A 24,081-nucleotide genomic window follows, 5' to 3' on the forward strand; every position below is an offset into this window, starting at 1 on the left:
AGAGAACATTTCTCCAAAAAGTACGATCTTTGTCCCCATGTGGAGTTGCAAACCGTAGTCTGGCTTTTCTATGGCGGTTTTGGAGCAGTGGCTTCTTCCTTGCTGAGCGGCCTTTCAGGTTATGTCCATATGGACATAACCTGAAAGGCCGCTCAGCAAGGAAGAAGCCACTGCTCCAAAACCGCCATAGAAAAGCCAGACTACGGTTTGCAACTCCACATGGGGACAAAGATCGTACTTTTTGGAGAAATGTTCTCTCGTTTTACTGTGGATATAGATACTTTTGTACCTGTTTCCTCCAGCATCTTCACAAGGATCCTTTGCTGTTATTCTGGGATTGATTTGCACTTTTCGCACCAAAGTACGTTCATCTCTAGGAGACAGAACGCGTCTCCTTCCTGAGCGATATGACGTCTGCGTGGTCCCATGGTGTTTATACTTGTGTACTATTGTTTGTACAGATGAATGTGGTACCTTCAGGCATTTGGAAATTGCTCCCAAGGATGAACCAGACTTGTGGAGGTCTACAATTTTTTTTCTGGTGTCTTGGCTGATTTCTTTTGATTTTCCCATGATGTCAAGCAAAGAGGCACTGAGTTTGAAGGTCGGCCTTGTAATACATCCACAGGTACACCTCCAATTGACTCAAATGATGTCAATTAGCCTATCAGAAGCTTCTAAAGCCAGGTGCCGTATATCGTCATACGATTAAACAATATAAAGAAACTCTGCACACTGCAATCTATGCTCGCATGTGGTTTATTGGTGACAACGTTTCAACCACTCAGGTCTTCATCAGGTGCCAGAAAATACTGTGGTCTGTGTTAAACGACCCACTACTTAATTCCAAAAACAACAAAATGATGATAGAAAATGGCTGTAAATAACACACAGTGGACCTTTAAATGTGTCTGTCTTCATTTTCCCTCCCAGGTAAGTCGAAGGTAGAGGAGATGTACGACACCATGTTCACCGTGACCAGCCAGCTGACGTTCACCGTCACCAAAGAGGATGACGGTGTGCCCGTGGTGTGCATTGTGGATCACCCAGCCGTCAAAGACGTCCAGGCCCAGACGTACCTTGTGGTTCATTGTGAGTATGGGCCGACACTCAAACCCTGTCTATTTTTACAGAAATATTCCTTGCACATATGATACGGAAACGTATGGAGAGCATGGGTGAGATACATGTTTTCTACTGATTGAGGGAAATCGTTTTAGATTTTGTTGTTCCACATATGTTGACTGAACTTTGTCTATCCATCATTTTTTGCACCCAACACAAGTTTGCCCCTTTTTCTCAGAGGCCTTTGTCCAACGACGACAGACAAAGGCCTTCAAACTGCATTTCAGGAACTAAAATCAACCAACTTAATGTTTGGCCTATGTTTAATATGCAGTAGTGGCATTATGATACAATGGGTAAGGCCCTGAAGTGCTTGACTTGGCCTTTGCGCTGAAGACCTAGGCTTCAGATACCATTATCTACATAAAAGGGTAACGGTATTTTCTCTTGCCTTTCCTTCCAAAACTTGACATACAAAATAAACAAGGATGCTCCGAGATCTGACTCTTCCTTGGAAGAGACGGGCTCATGTGCCTCGTCGTGACATTTGGCCGCTCTCCCATTACAGTAGCAGACTGGTTCTCTAGGCTGCCCCTCTCAACTGCTTCTGCAGAGCTTTGTTGGGCTGCCCCTGCTGTCACGTTCGCACAAGTACTTTTTTCACATTGCGCTGGATAGATATGGAAGGGGAAGAGAGGATACGGTTCAATGTTTCACATTGAACTACCAATATGGTGGCAATTGGATTTGAAATTTTAGCAAATACAAAAATAATTGTGTGATAATGAACCATCGTTCCAAATTCCTAAAATTCTCCTCCAAGGTGAGCCAGCCAGCAGCCCAAATTCTACCCGTTCTCATTCCACAGTCCACCTTGCACGCTCTCATCAGAAACATCGCCTCGCCATGCTGTTGGGGCAGGCAAAAGCAATCAATGTTGAAGTCATTGAGTGCACAGGCTGGCCTAATAGACTTCTTTCTGCCATAGAAAATAGAAAAAACATGGCCAGGGATATTAAATAAGTCCAGTAATAATATTGATGGCTTGCTGGGCAAGGTAAGCAGGGTTACCCTACTGCTCAGTTGCCCCCCCCCCCCTCTCCAAGGGGTCACTAGTTCAGCTTTCCATGGCAGATGGATGGCCGAGGCTTGAGTACTGCAGGGGGACGCAGATAATAAAGGAAATAATTATATTAGCATAATGATAATGGTCGTCTCCCTGGACGACACAGACGCTCTCATTTTCCCCAAGTGGTACAACTCCGAGACAGACACTGGTACTGTAGCCATCAAAACACTAAACCTCTAATTTCATGATGACATTTTGAAGATGACAAGGACAGGAGATATTACACTGCATTGAGGGGACAATTGAGGGATGTACTGTAGTGTATTTTATCAGTACCAACCCTCTGCATTGCATGTAATGGTTTCATTTTAATCCACACCACAAGATTCGAGCAAAATAGTTTCAATAACTTTTGTGAGAGTGCAGTGTAGAAACGAACACATCCCAAGTCTGAAACAAAGTTCTCTCTCGTAAAACGGGTACATGCCTGTCCGACCAATGTTGCGCCACACCCATCACCCAGTCAGAGTGGCACAGCCTCTGCCAGGGCTGTAATTTGGACTCCTGGACGGCCTGCAGATTGCTGTGTGTTGACCGAAAAGGTTAGGCAGTGGAGCAGCATGGTTGAGCTCCGCTGTTGAAATATTTAGTGATTTGCAAGTACAGCAAATTCCACTACGTGAGCCCTACTGCAACTGCTTCTGCAGAGCCTGGTTGGGCTGCCCCTACTGTCACGCTCGCACAAGTACTTATTCATATTGCGCTGGATAAATATGGAAAGGGAAGAGCGGATACGGTTCGATGTTACACGATTTCACATGGTCCCACCAATATGGCGGCAATTGGATTTTACATTTTAGTGACTACTACAAAATAATGTGATAATGAACTATCATTCCAAATTCTTGAAATTCTCCTCCAAGGTGAGCCAGCCAGCAGCCCAAATTCTACACGTTCTCATTTCACGGTCCGACTTGTGCGCTCTCACCAGACACTTCACCTTGCCTGGCTGTCGGGGCAGGCAAAAGCAATCAATGTTAAAATCATTGAGTGCACATAGAAAATAGAAAAAACATGGCCAGGGATATTAAATAAGCCCAGTAATAATATTGATGGCTTGCTGGGCAAGGTAAGCAGGGTTACCCAACTGCTCTGTTGCCCCCCCCCCCTCTCCAAGGGGTCACTAGTTCAGCTTTCCATGGCAGATGGATGTCCGAGGCTTGAGTGCTGCAGGGGGACGCAGATAATAAAGCAAATAATTATATTAGCATAATGATAATGGTCGTCTCCCTGGACGACACAGACGCTCTCATTTTCCCCAAGTGGTAATACCAGGAAGCCACCGGAGCGTGTGTGTGTCTAGCGAGTTTAAGATGGTACAACTCCGAGACAGATACTGGTACTGTAGCCATCAAAACACTAAACCTCTAGTTTCATGATGACATTTTGAAGATGACAAGGACAGGAGATATTACACTGGAGTGAGAGGACAATTGAGGGATGTACTGTAGTGTATTTTATCAGTACCAACCCTCTGCATTGCATGTAATGGTTTCATTTTAATCCACACACCACAAGAGAGCAACGTGGTTTCAAGAACCTTTGGGAGAGTGCAGTGTAGAAGCGTACAAGCCTAAACAAAGTTCTTTCTATTAAAAACAGTACATGCCTGTCCAACCAACATAGTGGCAGGTATCCTAGTGGTTAAGAATGTTGGGCCAGTAACCCGAAAGGGCTGTTGGTTCAAATCCCCTAGCCGACTAGATGAAAATCTGTTGATGTGCCCTTGAACAAGGTACTTAATCCTAATTGAGCCTGTAAGTCGCTCTGAATAAGAGCGTCTGCTAAATGAGTAAAATGTAAATGGTGCCAGACAGAGTGGCACAGCCTCTGCCAGGGCTGTAATTTGGACAGATGGATGGCTTGCAGATTGTTGTGTGTTGACCGGACAGTGGATCTCCACTGTTAACATATTTAGTGATCTGCAAGTACAGCAACTTCAACTACAGGAGCCCTGGGGACAACAACATCAGTCTTAGTGAAAGTACCCGAATACTCCTCGGGAAATGAACCCATCAACAGGTCAAACACTGAGCAGAATAGGCAAGTATCCACTACATGACCAAAAGTATGTTGACACCTGCTTGTCGAATATCTAATTCCAAAATAATGGCCATTAATATGGAGTTGGTCCCCCCTTTGCTGCATTAACAGCCTCCACTCTTCTGGGAAGGTTTTCAACTAGGTGTTGGAACATTGCTTTCATTCAGCCATGAGCATTAGTAAGGTCAGGCACTGATGTTGGGCGATTAGGCCTGGCTCGCAGTCGGCGTTCCAATTCATCCCGAAGGTGGTTGAGGTCAGGCTCTGTGCAGGCCAGTCAGGTTCTTCCACAGCGACCTTGACAAACCATTTCTGTATGGACCTCGCTTTGTGCAAATTAAATCAAATTATTGCAAATTTATTGATAATGAAATACAGAAATATCTTATTTACACATAATACCAGTCAAAAGTTTGGACACAAATCAAACTTTATTTGTCACATGCGTCAAATACAACAGTGAAATGCTTACTTACAAGCCCTTAACCAACAATGCAGTTTTAAGAAGAAGAAAAAGAGAAATTTAACAAATAATTTAGGCACAACAATAAAATAACAGTAGCGAGGCTATATACAGGGGGTTCCGGTAAAGAGTCAATGTGCGGGGGCACCAGTTAGTCGAGGTACATTAGAGTGTCTAGTTTGAGAAACAGACGCCTCACAAGACCTAAACTGGCAGCTTCATTAAATAGTACCCGCAAAACACCAGTCTCAACGTCAACAGTGAAGATTCCGGGATGCTGGCCTTCTAGGCAGTTGCAACGAAAAAGCTATATCTCAGACTGGCCAATAAAAAGAAAACATTAAAATAGGCAAAAGAACACTGGACAGAGGCCAGCATCCCAGAGTCGCCTCTTCATTTATTTTTAATTAATGTAATTTTTTTATCCGTTATTTTATAGGGGTAAGTTGACTGAGAACACATTCTCATTTACAGCAATGACCTGGGTAATAGTTACCGGAGAGAGGAGGGGGATGAATGAGCAATTGTAAACTGGGGATTATTAGGTGACCGTGATGGTTTGAGGGCCAGATTGGGAATTTAGCCAGGAATTTAGCCAGGACACCCCTACTCTTACGATAAGTGCCATGGGATCTTTAATGACCTCAGAGAGTCAGGACTCCCGTTTAACGTCCCATCCGAAAGACGGCACCCTACACAGGTCATCATTGTTGACGTTGAGACTGGTGTTTTGGATACATTTGCAAACTATGCTTAGTTTAGCCCTAATAACATGCCCCAAACTGCCGCTCTTATGGGGACAGTGCCTTGCAAAAGTATTCATCCCCCTTGGCGTTTTTCCTATTTTGTTGCATTACAACCTGATGATGATGATGAATGTGATGATAATGATGGTCGTATTAACACAACACCCAGCAGGAGTGCATTAGCCATACTGTGTGTGTTTTATTCTCGTGGTCCACGCCAGCCGTTGTTGCCAGGGCACTGTTAATGAAAGGGAGGTAATGGTGTGCTTTCTTTGACTTTCTCTCTCTTCCTTCTCTTTCTTTCTCTCTTCCTTCTCTCCCATCTTTTCCATTCACTCTGCCTCAAATTCAAATTGCCTCTCTTTTCTCTCTTTCTCTATCGCCCCGCCACCCACCGCTCTCGCTTGCCTCTTTCTATTCCCTTTCGTCTCTCTCTTTCTTCCCTTTCTCTCTTTCACTTCCACCTCTCTCTCTTTCTTCCCCCTCTCAGTGTCGCTCTCTGTCTCTCTCTCACTCGCTCTCTCCCTGTCTGTTTCTCTTTCTTTTCCTTCTCTCCCTTCCTCTTCTCTCCCTCTATCTCTCTGTTCTTTCTCCCCTTGCTCTCATTAGCTCTGTACATAATACAGAGGCTGCTCTTTCTTCTGAACACGGCAGGCGTGTTGGAGTTCTGCCAAAGGGAGCAAAGGGGGGCCTTATTAGTGTTAACTTACTGTAAGGCAACATTAAAAGGCAGCCCCGACTGATTTACCCACTTTTTTAACCCTGTTTCTGTCTTAAATGTTGTTGAGAGGACATTTATGGCTTTCTTACAGAAAGCGTCCAAAGCGTCTTTGAGGTCCAGACGTCTTGTTAGCAAGGCAGCTTTATTTTCTCTTTCATCTCGTTGCCTTCCCCGGATACTGCAAGGACGGCAGATAGTGTTGGAAGTTCATAAACATTACGGCAACTGTGGCTAAAGTCCCGAAGGGACTTATTTAATTTCAACCAATTTCACCCTGCAAAAGAACATCTCTAAATAAACCAATCGATATCGACTGGACGACTAACCAACAGTTCAAAATAAACAGTATAGGTTCGCTGTGGGACACTCCTTCACACACTACCGCAACCTGAAGGCCAGAATCTGTCAAATCGTCTAGGTTGCGTACAATAATGACAACCTCGCCTCAAACAGTCCCTTCACAATCCCTCCAACTCCCCCGTAGGCAACATGCAACAAGCCTGTTTCAATTTACAGCAAATGTTGTAAAAACAGCTATGGACGACACATCTGCATCAAAGCCATCCCTTTACCTGTTGTCTATCACCGGGTGGTGGGGAGTAGAACCTGGCCAAACCTGTCCATTCTGCAGTCTGCGTATGACGGCCAGTCATGTTAATGGACGAGCTAAAGGTTGTTACTGATAGACCAGAAAGGTCAATGGTGTAGCTGTAGCCTGCTGTCGGTCCCATGGACTGTTGACAAACTGCACACCGCAGAGGAGAGAGAAAAGGCTTGGAGCATCCGTTGGAAGTGGACAGTGTGCTGCTGTGAAGATAGGAGGATACAGTTGGAGAATGTGGCTGAGGGTGTTGTGTGTAGGCTACTTACCTGTAGACTACTGGAGGGAGAAATCATTGGATGGTGTCATTGTAATGGATAGAAAGGAGCCGATCCTCCGATTTTCCCATCCACCAGCCTCCACTGGTACTTAGTGAGGCCCAAACTCTGAAAGACCTTAGCATTGCATAGATCATTTTTATTTCACTTTATTTAACTATGAAAGTCAGTTAGGAACAAATTCTAATTTACAATGACGGCCTACACCGGCCAAACCCTAACCCGGACGACGCTGGGACAATTGTGTGCCGCCCTATGGGACTCCCAATCACAGCCGGTTGCGATACAGCTTGGATTCGAAACAGGATGTCTGTAGTGACACCTCTAGCACTGAGATACAGCGCCTTAGACCACTGCGCCACTCGGGAGCCCAAATAATAGCAACGTGTTGATAGATAAAAATATGGTTTCAAACAAAGATTTACCAAACTACAATACAAACGCTCAGTTTGTACCTGAAGCTTTAGAACTGTCTTTTTTTATACAATATTCATATATTTTGCTCCAAATTTTTAAACATTTGTTTTGTGAACCTCCCAACCACACATCCTTACATTTCACATTGCGTAGCCTGCATCAACTTGGAATGGAGAAATATTAAGTAGACTAGAGCCTACCTACTTGATAAACTTGTAATGGCACAAATGACTTGCTTATTACATTGACGCACTGTCTCTCCCTACCTCTCTCTCTCTTCCCCTTCCTCTCCTTCCACAGATAAACCAGAGGTGAAGATCGTAGTGGAGTTTCCTGACGGGCTGCCAAGGGAAGGACAGAACATGGAGCTGTCGTGCCAGGCCAAAGGCAAACCCCAGTAAGACGCACACACGTTTTACACATCGACACCTTCACACACCTCCACGGGCTTACTGATGTACGTGTATGAATATTTATGGCTAGTACGGAGTAGGTTGAATGTACTTTTCATATGCCTCCAAAGGGGAAACTGCTCCCCCTCCCCTCTTGTTAGCTCATAACCTCTGTTATTAGCATACTACACATGCTCCAGGTGTAGCACAGTGTGGTTGTGGGCTTGTAAATGCGTTGAAGACGGACACATGCAGAGACTGAAACGCCCGCCCGTAGCTCAGGGAGCAAGCGGTGGCCGGTCGTAGTGGAAACGTGATGCCGGCTGCAGCGGTTCGCTGCGGAACACAAACGGTCATTACATGATGCTGTCAGACGTATGATCCCTGCGAAGACATTACATTATTACCCATCCTCTAGTCCCGAGGCACAATAATTGTGAAGGAGGAGACCTCTAACATTTCCACATTTCGACAGATACAGACTACACACACTATACACATGCACACCTCCCTCCCTTTCCCCCTTCAAGTTTTGCACTCAGCAGGGAGAGACAAGGCGACTCTCACCCGTATTCATTTAATAAAGATGAAAATACAATCAATACAGTGGGCCAGAGAATTGGAAGTCATTTTCATTAGAGCCCGTGAGAGTTCTCTGCACTCATTACTGCGGCCAGATAGTGGCGGGCTCTGGCCGTGTGTGTCCATTTGTATTCTAGCCGCCCATCCTCCCTCTCTCCATTCCCCCAAGGTCTCTATCTCTCTTGTGTCATCCCCACTTCCTCAGTAAACCACTTCTTCTAGGTCATTTCTCCTTACTCCGTATCGGGAGCGCAGCAGAAGCGGCCGACGCTGTGTGTGTATATTTAACCTCTGATTCCGGCTACCTAAGATTCTCGCCCTGACGAGGGAGTCTGATTTGCTTTCTCGAGCCGCCCGCCGCCTTCGCCATCAAATGTTTTTTTTTTCACCAAGCCACAAAGGCGGGAGATCAACTGTTATTGAGCTCAAACTGCTCTTTTGTTTCGTGGATTGGTGCTTTTTTTCCCCCTCCCTTTTCTCTCTCTCCCTCCCTCCCTCTTCATTCTCCCCCCAAAAAGTTTTTTCAAAAGAAGGGAACAAGTTTAAACGGCAACACAAAAACAGAACAACAAGGGAGAGGCCTCGGCGCCCACTCAAGGGAAATAACGGTGCGCTAGCTAGCTAGCAAACCAGCCATTGAAGGTTGTGAGAGCAGAACAGAGCTAAGAGGTGCTTTGTTTTTTTTTCCCTCTGTGCCGTCTGGTTCTTCTCACATAACTCATCGTCAAAGAAATGGGATCCAGATCCAGCACTTCATGTAAGCTTCCTGCCAAGGTAGCTAGGGAACAAATATGGCTGGGTAATGTAGTTAACCACGTTGAGAGGCCAGGAAGATAAAAGGCTACCCAACTAATAGCTCACACAGTTCAACACACACACACAGATATGAACACACACACACACACAAATATACTGAACAAAAATATAAATGCAACAATTTTAAGTTCGTATAAGGAAATCAGTTAATTTAAATAAAGTCATTAAGCCCTGATCTATGGATTTCACATGACTGGACAGGGGCACAGCAATGGGTCGACCTGGGAGGGCATAGGCCCACCCACTTGGGAGCCAGGCCCAACCAATCAGAATTTGTTTTTTCCCACAAAAGGGCTTTATTACAGACAGAAATACTTCTCAGTTTCATCAGCTGTCTCTCATCAGGCTGGTCTCAGACGATCCCTCAGGTGAAGAAGTCCTAGGCTGGCATGGTTACCCGTGGTCTGCGGTTGTGAGGCCGGTTGGACGAACTGCCATATTATCTAAAATGAAATTGGAGGCAGCTTATGGGAGAGACATTAACATTACATTATCTGGCAACAGCTCTGGTGGACATTCCTGCAGTCAGCATGTAAATTTCAAACTCACTTAAAACTTGAGACATCAATGGCATTGTGTTGTGTGACAAAACTGCACATTTTTGTGGCAGTTTATTGTCCCCAGCACAAGGTGCACCTGTGTAATGATCATGCTGTTTAACCAGCTTCTTGATATGCCACACTTGTCAGGTGGATGGATTAACACATTTGTGCACATAATTTGAGAGAAATAAGCTTTTTGTGCATATGGAACATTTCTGGGATCTTTTTTTTCAACCCAATCTAACATGGGACAAATACTTTACATGTTGCGTTTATATTTTTGTTCAGTATAGTTTGGCACGGTGAAAGAATCTCATTGGGTGTGTTTATGTTTATCCTAAAGGATACACCCTATCAGATGTGCCATAAAAAAAGGAAGTACTAAGGAACCAATTAAATAATCCCATTATTTCAACAACAAAAAAATTGACATAATATGTATTCAACATTCCAGGTCTTGGGGAAAACAATGCACGTGACTAGTGACACTACTGTCTCCTCTTTTTCCCATGTAGCCAATAGACCAGTCCCAAAAGTCCAAATGCGTATTATTTAATCACTGAGTGATATTGCTGTCCTCTCTCTGTCTGTCTCTGTCTGTCTCTGTCTGTCTCTCTGTCCCTCTCTCTGTCTTGCTCTCTCTCTGTCTGTCTCTGTCTCTCTCTCTCTCTGTCTGTCTATGTCTCTCTCTCCCTGTCTGTCTGTCTGTCTGTCTGTCTGTCTGTCTGTCTCTCTCTGTCTCTCTGTCTGTCCCTCTCTCTCTCTGTCTCGCTCTCTGTCTGTCTGTCTGTCTGTCTGTCTGTCTGTCTGTCTGTCTGTCTGTCTGTCTGTCTCTCTCTCTCTCTCTCTCTCTCTCTCTCTCTCTGTCTCTCTCTCTCTGTCTCTCTCTCTAGTCCCCAGCAGATCAACTGGGTGAAGGTGGACGACGACCTTCCCTCACACGCTCTCATCACCGGCCCGGACCTGTACATCGAGAACCTCAACAAGACCTACAACGGCACCTACCGCTGCTTCGCTGCCAACTCAGTGGGCGAGTCGTATGACGACTACATCCTCTATGTCTATGGTACATACCTCTCGATTCAGTGCTCTCTCTGTCTTTATCTCTCTCCCTCTCTTATGACTACATACTCTACGTTTGTATGGTACCTACCTTCCAGCACCCTCTCTCTCTCTATTCATCTCTCTCTCTCTCTATCCCCCTCTCTCCTGACAGCATTATCTGAACACGGTTCAATACCATTGATTCCAATGACATTCCTCTCTTGCAGGACATTCCCATCTAATCTGGTCATTTTCCATCCGGCAAATTGACTCGGCAGATATCGCTTACCAAATCGTACTAAGCTTGCAGGATAAATTATTTGGCTGCTATTTTGAGGGCATTAATGGACTGAAAAAAGGTCTTGTTGACTGACATAGGAACAAATCGCTGAATGGATGTTATTTACAATGAAAGAGCAGGAGGTGGTGTTAATGACGAACACGGTAAAACAACAGGGCTTGTGAAAGATTATGCGTCGACCTTTTTATCGCACTTGTTAAACATGTATTGTATTGTATTGTTTAATCTCAACAGTGGCCAACATTGAAAAATGCATGTGTGACATATTCAGGGCTTTTGTAGTAAACAAGTTTTTATTTCAAGTATTAACCACACTGATACTACACATTTTCACTATAATGCACTTTCCTGTCAGGGGAAATTACAATAGGAAATCCATTTAAGTTATTACCGTCCCAGTATGCTCAGTGGGAGCCTCAATATCCTCTAGGTTGGAATGGTCTGGAAATGTGTAATACACTTTTCTCCCCTTCCATCATCAAGCTCACGTACAGTAAGTCAAGAAGCCTCAGCATCCCGCCCCATCCCACCCTGTCTCCCCTTAGTTGACAGGCAGAACTGATATAACCCCGGCCCCCATCCCTCTAATACGTTTGTTTCCCCGACTATTGTGAAGCTAAGTGATGGAGAGCAACGGCAGGGCAGTTGACACTAACTTGGTTACCGGGAGAAAGAATGCATTCCCCGGTACCCATTTCTTCAAGCGGCCCGTCGGTAAAGGAAAATTGGTGGGGCCCTGCAGTCGAATGAGATTTAGCAACCAGTTTACAGAGGCGTCCCTAACCCAATAAAGAGGACCTCCTTCCTTTACTAGCTCTGGCTTTTATTGCGCCGTGCCCGGCGGCATGTCTCTCTAGTTCTTCTCTCAGCTCTCTACACTTCCTCCCCTTCCTCCTGCGATGCTTCCGGGGGTTTCCTCCTCCTGCCCCTGGCGTCAACATCGGCGCTGAAGATTGATTGCTACTATGGATGAGACACTCCCCTAAACTGGTCTGGAGTATGTGCTTTTCTGTGTTTATCTCAACCGCCAACACCCGACCTGAGTCAAGCTGGAAGTCATATTGTTGTGTGGCCGGTACAGAATTAATTCCCCCTGTAAGGAGACACACAGCCAGAGCTGAACCAATGTATCGGACCCTTTACAGTAACCTTTTTTTGTCTTCAACCTATCTACACGCTGGCTTGGAAAATGAAGAACATAATGAAAAATATTGTTGCAAATAAAGAGACACCGTTTCCTGTTAAGGGAAAGGGGGATTACTAGTCAGTTGCACAACTGAATGCATTCAACCGAAATGTGTCTTCCGCATTTAATCAGAGAGTTGCGAGGGGCTGCCTAAATCGATGTCCACGGCTCATAGGGAGCAGTTGTTGGGGGTTAACTGCCCTGCTCAAGTGCAGAATGGCATATTTCTCCACCTTGCCGGCACTGGGATTCAAACCAGCAACCTTTCGCCGCACACCCTAACCTAGTATAAGGAAACATATCTTTATTCCCGGCCAGGCAACAACACGTGTTTTACAGTTGTTTACTCTCTAGAGGCAGCCAAGCAAGGTAAAGCAGCATCAGATGTAACTCACGATCAGGAAGCCTAACTGGAGACAATCTAAAGCACAGCAGCTGTAGGGAAACAACATGTGCAGTCCTGCCACAGCCAGAACCAATGTCATCAGCCAGCCATTATAATGAAGCCATAAATTATCTCATCTTGACACCCTCCTCCAACCCCCATTCTTAACCAGGGTCTTGTGCTCTTTCATTAGATTCTGGGGGCCAATATTTCCTCCTGGTTAGGGGTCGGCTGGCGCTTCAATTTACAAGGCAGATAACCTGAGATCAATGGTAGACTATTAGATCATGTCAGAGGTGGCTATTGGCTACTGTGACACCCATAATCACGCCCATCTGCAGACACGCAAATGTATAGAAATATCAGCCTTCCATATGGAAGAGAGAGCTCCTCTTCATCTTTCTGGTTGAATAACTACCAATTGCATAATTAGTGCAGTGTACTACTTCCTACGATGCAAGATGGCATTGATTTAGTCCAGCAAAGGTGGCTAATTAGCAGAGGGATCCCAGTTTCAGTCTCTCCCTGCAACAAAAATGAACACAATTAAGTAAACATACAAAAGGATGCCATTCAAAACAGATGAGTTGTCTCGACGAGGGACTTTCCCCCTTATAACCTCCACACACCGTCTTTATTAACGCGTAATTGTCCACCCGTTGATTGCGTGAGACAAGCATTCACTGCAGGTGTGCCGTTGGCTTCCAATGACCGTTGTTAGCGTGGTGCCGTTGCCGGAGACTAGTTATTTTACTCCACTATTCTTTTCTCCTCCACTCCTCCTAGTTAGAAGAAGAGAGGCCCCATCACTCTTGTTTGTCATATCGTGCAGCTGGCAGATTTGGGAGAGGTTCTTTGCGCGGCGAATGCCGGGCACCATCCCATTGCTGTGCAGGCGACAGAAGGGCCTCGGTAAGAGTCGCCTGCTATCTGCCAGGGCGAATGGGGGGGGGGGGGGGGGGGGGGGGGGGGGGCGGTCACTCCCCCGTGCTGTTCATAAGCTTTTAAATTGGAGTCACTACCCCCATGGCGCTCTTTTGGGAGTGGGAGAGTGTTATTAGTTAGTTAGTGTTTTAGTTAGTGTTATTGTGCTGGAGTGTAACGTTATTCACCCATCTCCACACTTCTTCATAACACTCTGTAATGATATTCTCTATCAGGCAGTCCCAGTATTTTAATGCAGCCTCCGTTCCAAGCTCTCTGGGCATCTCCACACTTCTTCATAACTCTCTGGAATGATTGAGTAAGAAAAGGAGTGATTTCTGTCTGAACGAAAGCTGTACCTGGGTTTTGTCCTTCACATACCGTGTGGCTCTTTCTTTTACCACACAAAGTCGATACACTTTTAATGAGCTCAGGAAGAGAATGTTTGGTAGACATTTAGGAGATTTGACCAGATTTCTTTCCACTCTTCCTGCTTCTCTCCAATATATAAAGCTGTGTGACTCCAGCAGGTGGCTGGTAGGGAAATCAACAGCCTAAAGTACACTATACTTTAAGTGCTCTATTAGCCAGATTGTTCTGTGTTTTCTTCATTGACTTTTACTCTGCCCCTTATTGAGTGAGATTCTTATACTACCCCCACATGTGCCAGTTTGCCACTCCCACATCAATCCCTTGGTTAAAGGGGTGGCAGGTAGCCTAGTAGTTAGAGCGTTGGGCCGGTAACCTAAAGGTTGCTAGATTGAATCCCCGAGCTGACAAGGTAAAAATCTGTCGTCCTGGCCAAGGCAGTTAACCCACTGTTCCGAGGCCGTCATTGTAAATAAGAATTTGTTCTTAACTGACTTGCCTCGTTAAATAAAGGATACATTTTAAAAATGTATTAATTGAGACGTTGCCTGCTTGCCTCTTTCCTCCCTACATCTGTGTGTCTCGGCTGTATCACCTCAGCTAATTTCCAGAGGTCTGTTTGTACTCAGCTGTCTAAGGGGATAAAACCAAGGGACAAAGGAAGTGAGAAACTCTCAATTTCTTGAGTTTCTTAGCATTTAGCGTGACTGTGGCGGGATATTCTCTGTCAGGCAGTCCCAGTATTTTAATGCAGCCTCCGCTCCAAGCTCTCTGGGCCCGGGATGCTGATTCATAATCTGCCCTGGTAAACAATCCACAGTGACTTAACAGGAAAACTCACACGCAGCTCCCCATATTTAAAACTCTGTAAGCTTCCACTGCATTTGATACAACATCCTTGGGAAAGCGGGTAGCATGGAGTGCTGCTTTTTTTAAGGGACACCTTGGTGAACATTCACTCTAGTCGAGCTTGTTTGGAGGGTTGGAAGCAGGGAAAGTATAGATCTTATTATCGCTGCCAAGTTTTTAATGAGCTATTGACACCGATGATCCCAAACATCTGCTGGGCCTCACAGTTTATTACGGGATAAAAACCAATTAAGTAGCGTCACTTCTCAGCTCAAGTTTGTCAGCTCCTGACACGTGTGAAACTCATCAGTGGCGCAAGCCCAGTTAGCCGGCTCCCGCCGCAAGATAGGCTTCCCTATTTGTCCGTTCAGCCATTATTTTTTCAAACCTCTGTTTACAGGAATGGAATATGTTCTTTGTTAGTAATTAAAAATGGATATTAGAGAGTGTGTTCGAATACAAATTCAGATCACCTCAAGGCCGGCTTGGTTTGCTTCTGAAACCGCTCCTGGCTGGATTCATGGGGACTTTGCACATCTCCCTAGCTTTCTCTCACATTGAATTACTCACTTCTTTACGCATGTATCTATTTTATAATGTGTTGGGTGAAGATGAATGTACTTTTGGGGGGGGAATGTCCAAACGATTAACTGGTCATTAACAAAATATAGGCTGAACAACCATAAAGGACTCTGGGAGCCAAACATAATATATTACAATAAAATATATTACAACGGTTCCTCTTTGTCGAATGTACCTAAATATACTGCAGTTTAAATATGCTCCTTTTCACTGACAAGGTGATCAACCATAATCAAGAACTTCACCAATCTATTTTCCATGTCTTAATGCCAAGCTGAATTCCTCCGTTAGTGTAGAAACGTATCACGCCACTACTCCCCAAGCCACCTTCTGTCTCACCTTTGGCAAAGGTAATCAACATGGGTGCACTGTTCCGAGAAACAGCGTGAAAGCAACTGCCCTGTCAAGGCATGCCTTGTTAATCACAGGGAGTTTGGGACAGGTAACAACTTAGTTCTGACAACCCATGATCCATAAAAGTACTTTATTGACATGCCAAACAAACAAATCTCTTCAAGTACCTCTCCCTTGGAGAAATATGCCACCAAACTCGACCACCCTTTATTCAATTTTTATTAGTATCCACATTAGCCGACGCCAATGGCTACAGCTAGTCTTACTGGGGTCCGACACATAATGAAAAAGACATTACAGACAAAATACTTTACAATTTACATACATTAATATCTAGTGAGTGTGTTTGCATCTATCACATACATGTCAGTACATTTATTTATTTAGGCAAGTCAGTTAAGAACAAATTCTTATTTACAATGACGGCCTACCCCAGCCAAACCTTAACGACGCTGGGCCAATTGTGCGCCGCCCTATGGGACTCCCAATCACGGCCAGTTGCGATACAGCCTGGAATTGAACCAGGGTCTGTAGTGACGCCTCTTGCACTGAGATACAGTGCCTTAGAACGCTGCGCCACTTGTTGTTACACACCAAGTAGGTAAGAGGGAATGTGCTACAGATATACAGTGCCTTGCGAAAGTATTCGGCCCCCTTGAACTTTGCGACCTTTTGCCACATTTCAGGCTTCAAACATAAAGATATAAAACTGTATTTTTTTGTGAAGAATCAACAACAAGTGGGACACAATCATGAAGTCGAACGACATTTATTGGATATTTCAAACTTTTTTAACAAATCAAAAACTGAAGAATTGGGCGTGCAAAATTATTCAGCCCCCTTAAGTTAATACTTTGTAGCGCCACCTTTTGCTGCGATTACAGCTGTAAGTCGCTTGGGGTATGTCTCTATCAGTTTTGCACATCGAGAGACCGACATTTTTTCCCATTCCTCCTTGCAAAACAGCTCGAGCTCAGTGAGGTTGGATGGAGAGCATTTGTGAACAGCCGTTTTCAGTTCTTTCCGCAGATTCTCGATTGGATTCAGGTCTGGACTTTGACTTGGCCATTCTAACACCTGGATATGTTTATTTTTGAACCATTCCATTGTAGATTTTGCTTTATGTTTTGGATCATTGTCTTGTTGGAAGACAAATCTCCGTCCCAGTCTCAGGTCTTTTGCAGACTCCATCAGGTTTTCTTCCAGAATGGTTCTGTATTTGGCTCCATCCATCTTCCCATCAATTTTAACCATCTTCCCTGTCCCTGCTGAAGAAAAGCAGGCCCAAACCATGATGCTGCCACCACCATGTTTGACAGTGGGGATGGTGTGTTCAGCTGTGTTGCTTTTACGCCAAACATAACGTTTTGCATTGTTGCCAAAAAGTTCAATTTTGGTTTCATCTGACCAGAGCACCTTCTTCCACATGTTTGGTGTGTCTCCCAGGTGGCTTGTGGCAAACTTTAAACAACACTTTTTATGGATATCTTTAATAAATGGCTTTCTTCTTGCCACTCTTCCATAAAGGCCAGATTTGTGCAATATACGACTGATTGTTGTCCTATGGACAGAGTCTCCCACCTCAGCTGTAGATCTCTGCAGTTCATCAAGAGTGATCTTGGCTGCATCTCTGATCAGTCTTCTCCTTGTATGACCTGAAAGTTTAGAGGGACGGCCAGGTCTTGGTAGATTTGCTGTGGTCTGATACTCCTTCCATTTCAATATTATCGCTTGCACAGTGCTCCTTGGGATGTTTAAAGCTTGGGAAATCTTTTTGTATCCAAATCCGGCTTTAAACTTCTTCACAACAGTATCTCGGACCTGCCTGGTGTGTTCCTTGTTCTTCATGATGCTCTCAGCGCTTTTAACGGACCTCTGAGACTATCACAGTGCAGGTGCATTTATACAGAGACTTGATTACACACAGGTGGATTGTATTTATCATCATTAGTCATTTAGGTCAACATTGGATCATTCAGAGATCCTCACTGAACTTCTGGAGAGAGTTTGCTGCACTGAAAGTAAAGGGACTGAATAATTTTGCACGCCCAATTTTTCAGTTTTTGATTTGTTAAAAAAGTTTGAAATATCCAATAAATGTCGTTCCACTTCATGATTGTGTCCCACTTGTTGTTGATTCTTCACAAAAAAATACAGTTTTATATCTTTATGTTTGAAGCCTGAAATGTGGCAAAAGGTCGCAAAGTTCAAGGGGGCCGAATACTTTCGCAAGGCACTGTACCAACGGTAGCCTCGGTGGGCTGCAGTAGAGGGAAGGTGACCCTTGGATCACAAGATGGCCACCACCTTTGAGTGTTGTTGACGTGAAGGAACATTTGGAAAGATCGATTGATGCCCACTGTGATTTGATGGATCATAGTAAAATGAGAGAATGTGTTTCAATCAGGAAAACTAGAAGGGAAATGGCACCAGCAAATCTATTGGTTATGATTAGGTTTGGGTCAGGATTCAAGTTATGTGTTTGCACGAGAGTAAATGAAAGTGTTGCAAGATATATGATCTTAATTTGAGACAATTTTCAGCAACAGGAAATGTGAAGTATTATGTGGATTTTAATGAATGGACATTTTTGTAGGGATTGACATATTTTTAGTTTGGGAAAATCAAGTCTGGAAATTACAGACCTCAAATACACTAGACGTTTTACATTTCCTGCATTGCAGGGGATTTCTGCTGCAACAGGGTGATACAATTAAGATCCTACAGCTGTAGTTCAATAGCCTTGGGATGCGTCCCAAATGGCACCATATTTCCAAATAGTGCACTACTTTTGACCAGAACCCTATGGGAAAATTCTGAAAGTTGACGTGAAGTCATTGCCAAAGCTATCCGAAATCATTTAAAACCTATGAAAACAGTCCACCAGCATATGCTAATTTCAGACACAAGTTGCAGCTTGTATTACAAACTGTCAGTCAGAACAACGGAAAGCAATAAAAACGGAGGAGAAAGTGACCCCTCTTTTTCAGCAGATACAAACACTATATCTCAATTTCTTTACTTTCAAGCTGCATTTTCCTGCAGGGATGGGTAGTATTCATTCAATTTAATTGACATCCATTTGGAATGAGGTATTTGGAATATTTGTGTGCATCCTGTCAGTGATATTTGAAAGGCTTGGTAAACACAGCATGTTTGAAGAGCACGTTTTTGCCGTCACCGTCTCTCTGATGTGTCCCTGCCAGCCTCCCAGTCCTCCAAGTCCTCCTCGTCAGTTGGAAAGTGTCTCTGGGCCCTCCTGCCGTGATGTTCTGATAGAACTCAGACAACAAGGAAAGCAGAGAGGGAGTGAGGAAGGGAAGCTGTCGGCCAATTTCCACCCACCTCCACAGATGTTAACACAGTGGTATCTGTCTGGCTGGACGAGGACAGACAGGCAAAACAGTTGTGCGGCCGTGGGCGCACGTCACCATTCACGCCTGTTAGCACAACAGAAAATACTCTCTAACTCTATTTCACTCCCACACTCCCTCTCTCTCCTTCTCTCCATCCCCCTCTCTCTCTCTTTCTCGCTCTTTATTTCCCCTCGTTTCATTAACCTGTTTGGTTGTGTTTCTCTCATCCTCGGGGAAAAAATGCTGCAATCACTCGCTCCCTGCACTCCTTTAACACTCTCAGGCAACTGAGCAGCATGACAAGTGACGAGGCTCTCTCCTCACCGCAAGCCTCAGCCCCAAGTTCTTATCAATGCAGCACCACCAGTCCAACTGAGAGAATGTCACTTTTGATTTCCCCCTACAGTTATTGGTGGGGGGTCGAGTCGACTAATGAAGTAAATGGAAAATGCAACTGGGGGGTAGTCCTCGAGTTGAAAGTATGTGTGCTGAACGTCCCTTCCTCCATCGGACCTCACATTGCGCCAATTTGTATGTTTGTTGATGTTTTGAGACTTGGACAGTGCATTTTCATCACTTATCATGTCCATCATTTGGAAAGTATTCACACCCCTTCACTCATTCCACATTTTGTTACGTTACAGCCTTATTCTAAAATTGATTTAGTAGTTTTTCCACTCATCAATCTATAAACAATACCCCATAATGACAAAGCAAAAACTGTTTTATAGATGTTTGTGTAAAAAATAGATATTTTTTTATAATATGAAATATTACATTTACATAAGTATTCAGACCCTTTACTCAGTACTTTGTCGAAGATCCTTTGGCAGAGATTACAACCTCAAGTCTTCTTGGGTATGACGCTACAAGCTTAGCACACTTGTATTTGGGGAGTTTCTCCCATTCTTCTCTGCAGATCCTCTCAAGCTCTGTCAGGTTGGATGGGGATGGTCGCTGCACAGCTATTTTCAGGTCTCTCCAGAGATGTTCGATCGGTCCGGGTTTTGGCTGGACTACTCAAGGACATTCAGAGACTTGTCCTGAAACCACGTCTGTGTTGTCTTGGCCTTGTGCTTAGGGTCGTTGTCCTGTTGGAAGTTGAACCTTCACCCAAGTCCTGAGCACTCTGGAGCAGGTTTTTATCAAGGATCTCCCTATACTTTGCTCCGTTCATCTTTCCATCGATCCTGACTAGTCTCCAGGTCCCTGCCGCTGAAAAACATCCACACAGGATGAGGTTGCTGCCACCATGCTGCACCGTAGGAATGGCATTCAGGCCAAAGAGTTCAATCTTGGTTTCATCAGACCAGAGAATCTTGTTTCTCATGGTCTGAGAGCCCTTTAGGTGCCTTTTCGCAAACTCCAAGCGGGCTGTCATGGGCCTTTTACTGAGGAGTGGCTTCCGCCTGGCCACTCTACCATAAAGGCCTGATTGGTGGAGTGCTGCGGAGATGGTTGTCCTTCTGGAAGGTTCTCCCATCTCCATAGACGAACTCTGGAGCTCTGTCAGAGTAACCATCGGGCTCATGGTCACTTCCCTGACAAAGGCCCTTTTCTCCCAATTGCTCAGTTTGGTCGGGCGGCCAGCTCTAGGAAGAGACTTGGTGGTTCCAAACTTCTTCCATTTAAGAATGATGGAGGCCAATGTGTTCTTGGGGACTTTCAATGCTGCAGAAACGTTTTGGTACCCTTCCGCCGATCAGTTCCTCGACATAATCCTGTCTCAGAGTTCTACAGACAATTCCTTCGACCTCATAGCTTGGTTTTTTCTCTGGAATGCACTGTCAACTGTGGGACCTTATATAGACAGGTGTGTGACTTTCCAAATCATGTCCAATCAATTGAATTTACCACAGGTGTACTCTAATCAAGTTATAGAAACATCTCAAGAATGATCAATGGAAACAGGATACACCTGAGTGTAACAGTATAACTTTAGTCCGTCCCTCGCCCCGACCCGGGCGCGAACCAGGGACCCTCTGCATCGTTACCCATCGCTACACAAAAGCCACGGCCCTTGCGGAGCAAGGTGAACCACTACTTCAAGGTCTCAGAGCAAGTGACGTCACCGATTGAAACGCTATTTAGCGCGCACCACTGCTAACTAGCTAGCCGTTTCACATCCGTTACACTCACCTGTTTCCGCTTTGTCATTTTGGAATATTGTGTGTAGATTGATAAAAATATATATATTTAATCAATTTTGTAATGAGGCTGTAACATAACAAAATGTGGAAGAGGGAAGGGGTCTGAATACTTTACGAATGGACTGCAGTTTTTTTCTGTGATGGGCTTGTTGTTATTATTATCATGCCAACAGCATGCGTAGGAGAGATTCATTGACACATTTGGACACCCTAACCTGAACCTTAACCACCCGGAATTAATCCCTTAATTTAGCCTTTAAAAAATGATATAGCTTGGTTTATGACTGGCTTAAAGGCAAACAAATGCACTGCCACTGGTATGAATTAATAATTTCCCCATCAGAATTGTTTCATATTATTGCAGACCTGGGTTCAAATACTATTCGAAATCATTTCAGATATTTTATCTGTGCTCGATTAAGCTGGGTGGCTTCATGGACCAATACAATAGTCTCAGAAATGCAAACCCTGCCCAACTGGAAATCTAGAGGGGTAAAGCGAACACTACAAGTATTTAAAAGGTTTCAAATAGTATTTGGACCCAGGTCTGTTTCATTGTGTCTTTTGTTTTCATGGTTTACTCATTAGTTTCCTTGTCTGTCATGTATTTGTTTTCTTCATCCAGATGCCCCCACCACTACCCCTATACCCACTACAGCTACTACCACCACTCCCACCACCACAACCATCTCCCTCCCTGAAGCCACTGCAGGTACAGTATCACCTCCCACCACCTCCCTGTGTGTTTTGTGGTTGTGTGTGCGTTGTTTGTGTGCATATGCGATACCCTCATACCCACCAAACCCGACCCTCACCACAAACACCACCACTTCCACCACCCACACTGTGTGAGTGCATGCGTATTTATGTGTTCTCATTCTATTGTTACCATTACCCACTGTAATGTGTGACCTGACACCCCCTTGTGCATGCCTGTGCGTGTGTTTGTGAGAAAACAAGAAAGAGTGTGAGGAAAAGAGATAAATATTTGCCGTCAGCCAGTCCTGATAAGATTCTGAGAAACGATAATAATAACAGAGTCGCACTGGAGGGGCCAGGCCTCGGCTCCCTCCTCCCACTGCAGCGCGGGGCTGTCAATGGCACTCATCATCCGCCCGCTCGCACCCATCACATTTCTCTCACTAAAATGTTCAGCCGCTCTCTCTCTCCCTCCTCTCTCTCTCTCTCTCTTTCTCTATCCCTTTCTTCTTCTCCCCCTCTCTCCCCCCTTTCTCTCCCTCCCTCTCGCCCTCCCTCTGTATTCTCCCCCCCTCCCCCATCTATTCCCTCCCCCCATCTATTCCCTCCCCCCATTTACGCCCCCCAAAAATATTCTAGGTGTCTCAGATTGTTCTGGCAATTCTCACATAGAAAGTTAATTAGAGGGAAGGATGTTTGACATGCTTTTCACATTTGTATAACAATTATTTATATTTTTTTAAAGATGAAAGCGGACATTTTAGGCCCTATTTAGACCTATATATGCCTCCTGTAAGACCCTGTGATCTGTGAACCGTACATGATACAGACAACATCTTATGTGTGCGCTCAAATATGAAGGTATATCTAGATTCAGAAAAACAAACGTTCGCATTAATTTATTCAACATAAAAATATGAATATCTAAAAAGTACCCTTTTTTTATTTATTTTTTCAAATGCAATCTTTATTTAACTAGGCAAGTCAGTTAAGAACAAATTATTATTTACAATGACAGCCTACTGGGGAACAGTGGGTTAACTGCCTTGTTCAGGGGCAGAACGACAGATTTATACGTTGTCAACTCCGGAATTCGATCCAGCAACCTTTCTAGTTACTGGCCCAATGCTCTAACCACTAAGCTACTTGTTTGGAATAATATACTCTTCAAACATGTCAAATTTCCAGAGTGGACTCTCTGGTATTTTTTATGATATGACCCATTTTATACATAGAAATTGACATAATAGGCCATTAACCAATCACAGCCCTCCTTTAGGATTGCACTTTCAGAAAATCAACAGCAGGGGGAGTTCCATTTGAATCCGTTTTCCCATTTACTGTGTTGGTGTTGCTCATAAAATAGATTATAGAATTAGCAGAGAGCCCACTCTGGAAATTGTATGTACTTGTACAGTATATTGTTCCAAACAATATGTCTTAAAATGAAAAGTGTGCTTTTGAGATTAGGAGTATCATGACACCAAGATGTTGTCTGTATCATGTACAATTCACGGATCGTAAGATCTTACAGGAGGCATATATAGGACCTAGAGTACCTAACATTGCCAAGCTCATCATTATGTAAAAAAAATGTGATACAGATGTAAAAAGCATGACAAATATCATTCCTCCCAGTGAAGTTTATATGTGAACATTGACAGAACAATCTGAGATACCAAAAATATTTTCGGCCTGTCCTGGCCTTGAATCGCCCCTCTCTTTCTCTCTCTCTCCCTCTCCTGTTGCTCTCACAAGCTTATCACGATCTGGGCTGTATCCTGCCCTGTCTGAGCCAGGGATTACATATCTCCTTTGTGTTTCCTGCGGGTTGACTATGCCGGCATATTTTCATACGCTCAAACAAAAGAGCAGAGACGGGGACAGGCAGACGACTCCCTTCTCTTCCCATCCAGCTATTCACATTCATGTCCTGTAGACAAATAGACTCGTCTTTCCCCAAATGAGGTGCATATCACTTTTAAGCAGCATTCACACAGGCAGCCCAATTCTTATCTTTTTTCCATTAATTGATGTTTTGATCAATCACATCAGATCTTTTCACATCAGCACTTTTTCAGAGCTAA

General features: G+C 44.4%; 1 protein-coding gene across 6 annotated transcripts in view; it reads left to right on the top strand.

The window, feature by feature from the left end:
- cadm1a (cell adhesion molecule 1a) overlaps positions 1–24,081 on the top strand; it is a 421,994-nt gene that overhangs the window by 358,182 nt on the left and 39,731 nt on the right. For 4 of the 6 annotated variants that reach the window (XM_036937590.2, XM_036937591.2, XM_021623777.3 and 1 more), the window contains 4 exons: positions 934–1,092; positions 7,764–7,860; positions 10,689–10,861; positions 21,921–22,007. In XM_036937590.2, the coding sequence (XP_036793485.1) occupies positions 934–1,092; positions 7,764–7,860; positions 10,689–10,861; positions 21,921–22,007 (516 nt within the window). The remainder of the gene's footprint in view (positions 1–933; positions 1,093–7,763; positions 7,861–10,688; positions 10,862–21,920; positions 22,008–24,081) is intronic. The other 2 variants (XM_036937593.2, XM_090192506.1) reach the window with 1 other exon arrangement.

This window comes from Oncorhynchus mykiss, chromosome 12, assembly GCF_057628025.1.
Source record: "Oncorhynchus mykiss isolate SJ-2025 chromosome 12, ASM5762802v1, whole genome shotgun sequence".
In the NCBI taxonomy this organism is placed as follows: Eukaryota; Metazoa; Chordata; class Actinopteri; order Salmoniformes; family Salmonidae; genus Oncorhynchus; species Oncorhynchus mykiss.